This window comes from Meleagris gallopavo, chromosome 8 (assembly GCF_000146605.3).
Source record: "Meleagris gallopavo isolate NT-WF06-2002-E0010 breed Aviagen turkey brand Nicholas breeding stock chromosome 8, Turkey_5.1, whole genome shotgun sequence".
Lineage (NCBI taxonomy): Eukaryota > Metazoa > Chordata > Aves > Galliformes > Phasianidae > Meleagris > Meleagris gallopavo.
In genome coordinates this window covers 22,212,066-22,221,986 of record NC_015018.2, presented here as the reverse complement: position 1 = coordinate 22,221,986, position 9,921 = coordinate 22,212,066, and the positions used below count along the sequence as shown (strand labels likewise).

Sequence of the window (9,921 nt, the reverse complement as noted above, 5' to 3'; positions counted from 1 at the left end):
TCCTCATTTGTTCCAGGCATTTCCTATGAATTGTAGTAGCACTCCATTCTTTAGAAGAAAAGTGAAATATAAATGCAGTTTTCTGTTGGTGTATTGAAATAGCCGGTAACTGTAGATTAGGAATCCAAATGCATTTTGCTGTCTGCAAGATGTAAATAAAACTGTGTTTGTATTAAATTGGCACTCATGGTTTCCCTTCCAAGCAGTCCTTTGTGTGCAGCTCAGGCGTGGACCAGGACCTTGTTCTGCTGGAGTTACAGTTCTGCATTCAGCTGCAAGTGGGATACACAGTCCTGGCCAACTTCACGTACCAGAGCACCTGATCTTCTTTTTTATGTCTGATTTGTGGTTTTTTTTTTCTTTTCACAGACAAAACTTGCCAATGGCACTTCCAGTATGATTGTGCCCAAGCAGAGAAAACTGTCAGCAAGCTATGAGAAGGAGAAGGAGCTCTGCGTCAAGTACTTTGAGCAGTGGTCTGAGTCTGACCAGGTGGAGTTTGTGGAGCACCTCATCTCCCAGATGTGTCACTACCAGCACGGACATATAAACTCATACCTCAAGCCCATGTTACAGAGAGACTTCATCACTGCACTGCCAGGTACTTCTGCAGGCTTCCAGAGAACTATTCTCCTTGACTTCTTGTGCCTCTGGCCTGCCCTGCTGAAGAAGTCTCTTTTAGGGCCATCTTGTAAAACAAATTGTAACTTTTGAGTGAAAACCTCTATAGCGATACAAAATACAATAATGTTTTGTTTTGTATTCCTACCATCACTGAAGGGGTGATCTAACATCAGCATAGTTTGGCCAGGAGTGAATGGTAGCTCTTATCTGTATCTTAAAGAGGGTTGTCACAAGCCAGAGGACAGGTAGTTGCTTAGAATGCCTGCAATGATGCATTAATAATGCTTTTAAAAAAATTAAAACTATTCTTGTTTTCCACTGCTCAGCCAAGGTTTTTCTCTTGTCTTACGTAGATTATTTTGGTGCTAGTAAAATACCTTCCTGAGGCCATCGCTTTGATTATCTGTTTGTTGCCCATAGTGAATGGAAGACATGAGAAGAAAGAATAGAAATGTTCAGTGTATTTTTTGCACCTCTGTTGGACTTTTCTTTCAGGGTTTTGTCCCAGATGTTCTCACTTGTGGCATTGGGTGTATTTCAGAGAACGCATGCATAAAATAGCGTTTTGACCCCATCTTACAGGTGAGAAAGTGAGACAAAAGGAGATAAAACGTGTGAATAATAAGCCACAGAGTTTCAGAACCAGACGGGAATTCCTGTCTGTCGAATTTTTCCAGACCATTAGATCATACCTCAATAAATAGTAGGTTAGCAGTCCCTTTGTTTCAGATTAACCTGAGCAAGTGCTACATTTGCTCCTTCTAAGTAACCAGCTGGAAAGAGGAATTTCTTGCAAAAATACTTGTTCTGTGGATCCCTTTGGAGAAATGATCGACTTGGACAGTTTGTTCAGTCCAGTCATTCGATCATTCTTTGGAGAGTATTCCTTAACCTGAAATTGAAAATGTCAGGTTGGAAAAAAGGCAGAAAAAAGTAGGGTTTAACTGTGAATTGTGCAAAGCACAGAGGCAGTGTGAGAGTTTTGCTGTGAAGTTAAGTATGTAGTCTCTGGATTTTTAAGCTCATTGTGCCCAGTAATCAAATGGTTGTTGTAGCATTAAAAAAAAATCTTAGTTATGCTAAGTACCTTCTTTATGTTAGTTTTTAGTAGTCCAATGGCAATAATCTTGTGTACTTAGAGCAGCATTATAAGTTGTGAGGCTGTTCTGTTTCAGAAAAACAGAATACTTGGAAAGCACATTGGTTTCCCCACTTTTAAAGTAAAAGCATACATACAGTTAGCTACACAATTTTTCCAGGTCTTCATCCACAAAGTTTCATCAGAGCAAGCAAATACCACACATTTTCTGTTGTTTAATTTCATCCTACAGGGCTTTTTCTGACCGTTTTGGGCAAATATTAGAAATATTTTCACAGGCATCCAAAATCTGCCCGTGCCACATTTGTTAGTGGTCTTTTCACAGTTATCTAGGAAGCAGCTCTAGCTTTGAATTTTACTGTCTCCAAGTACAGAACAGACAGGATATTAGGCAGCTAATGTCTGAGAACGTGAACAGTTGTGGGAACTGTGTGCTTAAATAATATATGTGCATCAATTTGCATATTGGCAAAGTGCAAATGTCCTGGTGAATATAGCTCTACGGGAGAAAATGAATGGCAGGGAATTAGGCTGGCTCGGGCTCTGCAGCCTGGGAGGTGCAGAATGTCCTCAGTGTAGGCAGCTTTCTGGTAAGGGTAATAGGAAGAGGGAACGGCTGAGGAAAGAGTGCTGAACCTAAAATTTTGAATTAAGTCGATAAAAAAAACCCCTAACCTATTTAAGTATTTTGTAGCTTTCTGAAATTCTCAAGTGCTCAATATTCCAGTTTCATTTTTATGCCTTCATTCTCTTTCCTACTCTCCCCCTCAAGTAAATAAAACAATAAAGATTCTCCAAAATCACGAGGCATCTTATCTCTGTCCTCCTTGCACTGTCCCACAGAACGACCAGAGATGGTTTTAGGTCATGAGCAGACTTGGCTAATATAGAGTACAATTGACTGAGGTTATTTTCCCAGTGCTTTGGACAGAATAAAGGTTGCAAAAATGCAGCTTAACTGTGTACTTAACAAACTTTGTTTCATTTCTTTAAAGCAAAACAAAACAAAACAAGGTCTCTGCTTAGCATTTCCAAGCTGTTTAACATTTTTTATGAGCAGAGTCATTTTTATAAGGGTTTGGTGTGAAATAACTGGAAACATTCTTTTAATACTTGATGTGGAGGACCGAAGGGCTAATCGTGTTTCACAATAGTTTAGCAAAAGCTTTTGTGCATGAAGAATTTTTTTAAAGGAAGCAATGCTCCAGTAGATATGTATCTCACATAATAATACAGTTGAGTTTGCTGCCATGCCAAAATAGCTTTGATTCTGTGAAGACAAGGAACAGTGAGGTTTTGGCCTCCCCTTCCCGCATGTTAAGTGGAAGGGAAAAGATTGTCAGAAAGAATGCCAAAGAATGCCAAAATGTGGCATTTCTACTCGCCAGAGAGAGCTCAGGACTGCAGGAATCAGAGTGGGGAAGCAAGGGAACACCATTGTTCACTTCTGTCCTTCAGAATTGGTTCAGGTTCACCAAAATACACAGACGTACAGACATAGACATAGGTCTATGAATTGCTGTAGTATGAAGCTGGATTTACAAACACTCTTCTTTGAGAGAGTTTCACGTAATGGCTGTGTATATCTTTTCAGATTAAATACATAATAAAGGTTGCTGATGCTTCAGTTTTGCAGGTTGACATCTAATTTTGCATCTATAAAGATAAGAAATGTCAGCCCTCTTGCTGCATTCTGGTTGTTTCTGGTATCATTTCCGTGCTTTTTCTTCTGAATGAATGGGAGCATAAAATGCTGGGCAGAATGTTTCACCCAATGTGTATTATAAATCTCAGATGTTTGATAGGATCGAGAGAAGACATGCTGAGTTTTCTCATTTTCATGTGTCAGTAGATAATTTTGAGATGTTTCAGTTAACAAAACCAAGTAGAGGTTTGGCCTTTTGTTTCTTATGAGCTCCAAAGGAATCAGCTGATTGCCCCCAGTTTGGGTTTGCTGACGTAAGGGCATGTGATGTACAAATGCATTCACTGCTTTTTCTTTGTCACTGACAAACAAGGCTTGCTCTTTGAGGCTGTTGTTTAAACAGCAGGAAAGGACACATATAACCATGTCCCAGATGTGAACCAGAGGGTTTCTAGGGTCTCAACTACAAGTTTCACAAAGCCTCGGCAATTGGACCTGTGAAGAGGGAGGATCCCTTGACACTGTGTCTCACTTATAAATTAAGCAGCCTCCAAGAGAAGTTGTGTTTGTGCAACACCTCATTTAAAAGGCATCTTATCTTTCTGATGTCTGGTAGGTGATCAGATCTGAGTAGGAAGGGGCACAATTTTGCTAGACCCATCTGTCTGTTGAGGAGACAGAGCATGGCGCCGTGTGGAGATGTTACACTGAGCTGCTAGGTGCTACCCAGGCTGTAGAGCCAGTGCCTTGCAAGCATTGCTGCCTTTTTGGCTCAACTGCTTTCCCTTTTACTCCAGCCATGTTGAAACAAAGCCAGTCATGGTATTCACACTGGAAAGTATTTGCAAATTATGCAATTATGGTGCATATTTTTCCTCCACCCTCTTTAATAAATGAAGCTAGTGAACCTGCTTCACTTTCTCCTCAGACAGCCTCTTCTTTCCTTTCCTTTCCACTTCCCCGTGCATCTGCATATCTTTCCCTCCCCCATGTCTAAAGGTATCACTACCCTTCAGGGCACACATTGGGAATATATATTTTTTTCTTCATTACGTTTAAAAGCTACTGCTTTAGCAAAAACAGCTTTTGAGCCGCTGGAACATGAGAACAGCTGTAGCAGTGAGATGAGAAATGGTCCTAATATAGAGAGATTTTGGGGGCTGCGTCGCTGAGTTGGAAATGCCATCCATAGAATATCCCCCTAGTGCTAAAACCCATCGAAATAGATTGGAATGACTTCTTGGATTCTTTATTATTTTTAATGACTTGTTGTGTTATATCCAAAGGAAGTTGGAGAACACTGCTCACTCCTGAACTTAGCTGCAGATGCTCTTCTGCGCGTTTGGTCCAGCTCTGCATGCAGAAGAGTAGATGGAAAGGAATAGGAGAGAGGGGGTATATTTGTACTTGTAAGGGCAGTTGTTTTAAACTGCCCTTCTGTCCAGCAAATAATGCTTGTTTTTTTCCTTCCTCCCCCCGCAGCTCGGGGATTGGATCACATTGCTGAGAACATCCTGTCCTACCTGGATGCCAAATCGCTGTGTGCTGCCGAGCTGGTGTGCAAGGAGTGGTACCGCGTGACGTCGGATGGCATGCTGTGGAAGAAGCTGATCGAGAGGATGGTCAGGACAGACTCGCTGTGGAGGGGGTTGTCAGAGAGGAGAGGATGGTGAGGGAACTGTATCTTTACCTCTTTTGCCCCCATTTAGGACAGTGGGTGCTCTGCGTTTCAAACCGTGTTTGAAGAAGAATACGTAGCATCCTGAAATAGCACACCGGTTCCAAACCTGACAAATCTGAATCTGATTGTCAGGTTCCAAACCTGACAAATCTGGGCACGAGCTCAGATTCGGGGGCTGGGGGCTTAGGGCATCATATGGCTGTGCAGACAGCGTGGGGGCTTTTTCCTCACTTTCCTCATCTGATCATGCTCTTATCCCACTGTGACAAGTGGGATATACAGAGTGAGATTTTTACGCCCAGCTGTCATTCGGTTCAAATTAAGAAGCTGTGTACGCCCCAGGGGAACACTAAACTAGTCAGCAGTTCACAGCAGAAGAGCTTTTTTGGGGGTGGCAATGGGGCAGCATGTGCTACGTATTAGTTGTTTCCTGATGGGTCTGTTTGTTTTCCTCAGCAGATTTTCACTATTAGATATCTGTTTAATTTTCAAACTGGAAGCTGAGGGTAGGTACCACAGAGAATAGGGGACTTTAGAAATGCAGATAGATTAGTTAATAATCATCTGGAATAGCCTTACTACAATGTGGGTCTCACTCAAGTTTGAAGCTGCTCTGTTAACATTTCATTAGAACTTTCCCTCTCAGGGGCTACGTCCTTTAATACATAATTTTCTTTTCCAAGGGTGTCCCTAGGATGTTGGCAGAAAGGAAGCTGGGTATGAATATTTCATAAACAAGATAAAAGTGACAGCTCAGGCATTTTGGTCGCTATTAAAAAGAAAAAGATACAGAATAGCAAACAAAGACTTCTGTTTCACGGCTAATTTTGTTATACTGCTTGTCTCAGAAAGTAAATGCAAGTAATTCAGAATTATGAAATGTCCTTTAAAAATAAATACTATGTTGATCTGCTTCCAGTTGTATAGTGTTTATAAAGAGTATAAAATAAACACAGAAATGTAGTGGTAACTTTTTCGTCCCCCTTTTTCTAAGTCATCCCAGATGTTTGTCTAAGGGTTCTTGAAAGCCTTTAATGATGGAGATTCTCCCTACCTTGCCTGGGCAAGCAGTACCACTGTTTTGCTAACCATGCTGCCCAGAGCCCCATCCAACCTAGTCCTGAATGCCTCCAGGGATGGGGCATGCACAGCTTCCGTGGACAGCTACTTCTGGTGAACATCATCCTCCTATCTACAGTTCAGGATGTCATATTTAGCCTACACAGACACAGAGAACAGTTTCTCTTTCTACTTTTTGTAGTAATCTTTTGCATAGCTGGGAGATGATCATATTTCCTATACATGGGATGTACTAATAAATGCTCACCCTGTGTTTTCTTGTCCTCTTGTCAGTCTCGATTTGCTTGGAGTAGCCTCACTCCAGTTACTCTTCTTACTCTTCTCCATTCTTGGAGGATGGTGACTTCAGCTGATCATCTTCCTTCTCCTGAGGCATCACCAGAGTTTAATGAGAAGGATTATTTTCTCTGCTTTATGGGGGATGCTACATTTTAGACTTTCCAGAAGAACATAAGCTTTTTTTTAACAGTGGTTTTATATTATATATAACTTTTAATTACCCATTCTGTGGAAGTTCTCCTTACCTGTTGTTCCTCATCTTGCATGATTATGTTATAAGTAGAGAACTTGGCACTCATCCTTCTTGAATTAGCTTCTGTGTACTGGTTAGTATTTCTCCATTTTGTCAGATGTACTATGAGTTTAATCTTGTCCTCCAAAGTACTTGTATCTTTTCTCAGCTTTAGCATCATTGGCCACGAAGTAAATATGCTCCCTATTCCTTTCTTCGTCATTAGTGAAAATGTCTAATATGACACATATAAGAGAGACTTCATGCAAGATCCCAGTTGCCTTTCTTTTTGACAGTGCACCGTTGGTAAGCTGTGCTATCTAGCCGTTTGTATGTTCACCCTTGAGCACTTCCACCACTATACTTCTCTAGCTAACTCATGAAACTGACATCTGAGAAGAAATTAGGTCCGTTTGACATGATTTATTCCGGATTGATCAGGGTGGCTGCTGTTGGTCAGCTTTTCATCTTCTAGGAACTCATCTAATTGTGTGCTCTACGATGAGCAGTCTGTGAAGTTCATTTGGACAGTCCACCATTTCCTTGGGTTTACCTTCTTCCTATGAAAAATCTTGCTTTCTATCTCAAAAGACAATCACTCTGTTATTCTGTAGGGAGCAGTAAGGGTTACCCAGATTTACAGAAAAATAGAACAGAAGCCCAAGATTGGGTACTGTTGTTTCCATCTGAATACTTGATTGAGTTGGCCAGTCATCAGAAACTGCAAACAATAGTTGCTTTTATCCCGATCACTGGGATGCCAGGGAAATTCCAAACAGTCCCTTGGCTGACCTGTATGCGACTGACTTTACAAGCAGCAAGACATTGCTTATGGCTAGCAGGACCTTCTAATAGTTGATGTAGTAAAGCTGCAAACAACAGACAGGTTTTCAGGCACATAGGCTTGTATACAGATTGTTCTAGACCTACCCTAAGTCTTCTGTAGTGTGCCATGGCTGTTCTGCACATCTCCGAATCATTTCCAGCCTCCCCAGGCCAGCGGTAGTAATTTTCTTGCACTTCCAAACTGGATCATGTAAGGATCCACCTAACTGTTGGTTTGTGTGCAGCCATATGTCCCTTCTTCACAAAGATTTGTCCCCAGACAGGGGGTTACTGTTTGAAAACTCAGATTCCTTTGTCCTAAGGAGAAAGCAGCTTTCTCTTAATTTGAATGTAAAGTAGTTTCCCTAATTGTCAAAAGATGTTTTCTTGAGCATTTGTTGTTTTGTTTGTTCAATCCTATAGATTACCTCCCCGCTTATACCTAAAAATTGTAGTGATTTAGTCTGGATTTTGCCCAAAGTATGTCAGCCAGTTAGTGCAGTCTCTCAAATGACTTTCAAGACATGTTATATGGAAAGGACAAGAAAAGAATGCACAACGAAGTATTGAGCAATTAATTATGCCATAATGGAGCGAGGGAGGGGGAAGTGGAGAGCTGGCCCAGTATAAACTCCGTGCCTCCGATGCCAGGATTACACTCGGAGGCATTTGTGCCTCTCTCCATTTTGCGAGGCATGTTGCCAGGCAGAGCAGCAGTTAGTACGCCCATGGTGGGGTTTACTAGCTTCCACACCGTGTTTGGTGGCTTCTTAACTTCAGGATGAGGAATTTAAGTTTTTTACACAGCAGGTAGTGATTGCCGTTTATGGATTTTTTTTGTAGCAAAAATCTAGCTTGGGATATGAGTATTCCAAATCAGTGTTGAAATGAGGAAGGCAACACCGATGAAGTGTTGCTTACCAAAATAAAGTAGCAGCAGTAAAATGTCCGTGTCCCAAACCTGGTGCTGTTCCTGTTAATGTAGATCAAAGCTAGTCCTGAATGCACAGAGAGCTTGAGGATTCTTCGGCTTCTCATATTTTTTGGTATGCTTTATTTTAAAGGTGACCTCTGATATGAATATGTATGCAGTGGGTATGGGCCATTCTTATTGAGTTGAAGGGGCTCATGTCCAAAATGGTACATTTTCCTTCCGCAAGTGAGGAAGAACTGCTTTGTCATTAATTTTTCAGTGTCTAAATGCAACATCAAGATGTCACAGGCCAAACAAACAAGAAACCACCCTGTGTTACTGAGTAAATGAAGTTAGACTGTGAATCTTTGTGTGCTTTTCAGCAATGGTTACCCATTTCTAAAATGCCAGAGAGACCTTCCTCCCAAATGCTGAAATGTGATCTGTGTTCTTTGTCTTCCAGGGGACAATACCTATTTAAAAATAAACCCCCTGATGGGACTGCTCCACCCAACTCCTTCTACAGAGCACTTTACCCCAAAATTATACAGGATATAGAGGTAAGGAGTAACTTCCTGGTATGATGGGCTTTTTCATTTTGTTTTGCTTTTTTTTAACAATCTCTCTCATTTGCTCATGATGCTCAAATTCTGTGAATGTTTCATGCTGATAGAGTATTTCATTACGTATGATGTGTCTGTGTTTATTGGGAGTTTGAAGACCTGGGCTATGTATGAATTCCCAGGCTGTCATCACTGCCTTAGTCAGTGGGGGAGCTGCGTTGTTCAGGAAGTCTCCACACTTTGTACATCAGATGTCATAGCAACACTACCATCTTGACTTTCTCTGTTTCATGGTACTTTGCCCCATCCATGCACATGAATCTAATAAGGTGATAACAGGTGGATCTCGGGAATTGGGAGAGTGTAGTCCCTAAGGCACAGGGAAACAGGAGGCATCTGGGCAGTGTTGCCTTGTGTTTGGTGGAGAGCCAGTGCCAAGTGCCATGTTCTGACAGTTGCATAGTGGCAAAAGAGGTGGTCAGGCACTGTCTGGGCAGATTTGCACAAGCCCTTAGAGCTCAGCTGAGATTTTCTCTGCAATTGTTTAGTTACAGAGTCACAGAATTAAAGGTTGGAGTTTGAAAAAAACAACTTTTGGGTCACTGCTCCCTCACCATGCCGGAGCACGCAGGGGAGTTTGGCCGCAGTATGTGTTCCAAGCCTTTGCCTGTTTCATTGGTTTCATCAAACGCTGCTTCTTTTAGAAAACTGCTGTGTCATTCTATGGATCTGGCTGCAGGAAAAAATGTAAAGTATCAGCTGTCTTCTAGCTCAGAAAGCAAATGGTATCCTGGGCTCCATCAGAAGAGGGGTGGCCAGCAGGGACAGGGAAGTGAATTGTCCCCCTCTACTCTGCTCTTGTGAGGCCCCATCTGGAGTACTGTGTCCAGGTCTGGAGCCCCCAGTACAAGAAAGACAGAAAGCTGTTGGAGAGGGTCCAGAGGAGAGCCACAGAGATGATCAGGGGGCTGGAGCACCCC

General features: G+C 41.9%; 1 protein-coding gene across 5 annotated transcripts in view; it reads left to right on the top strand.

Moving 5' to 3' along the window:
• The window catches only part of BTRC (beta-transducin repeat containing E3 ubiquitin protein ligase), a 100,299-nt gene that overhangs the window by 71,683 nt on the left and 18,695 nt on the right, over positions 1–9,921 (top strand). For all 5 annotated transcript variants that reach the window (XM_031554482.1, XM_031554481.1, XM_031554480.1 and 2 more), the window contains 3 exons: positions 370–601; positions 4,851–5,037; positions 8,842–8,938. In XM_031554482.1, the coding sequence (XP_031410342.1) occupies positions 370–601; positions 4,851–5,037; positions 8,842–8,938 (516 nt within the window). The remainder of the gene's footprint in view (positions 1–369; positions 602–4,850; positions 5,038–8,841; positions 8,939–9,921) is intronic.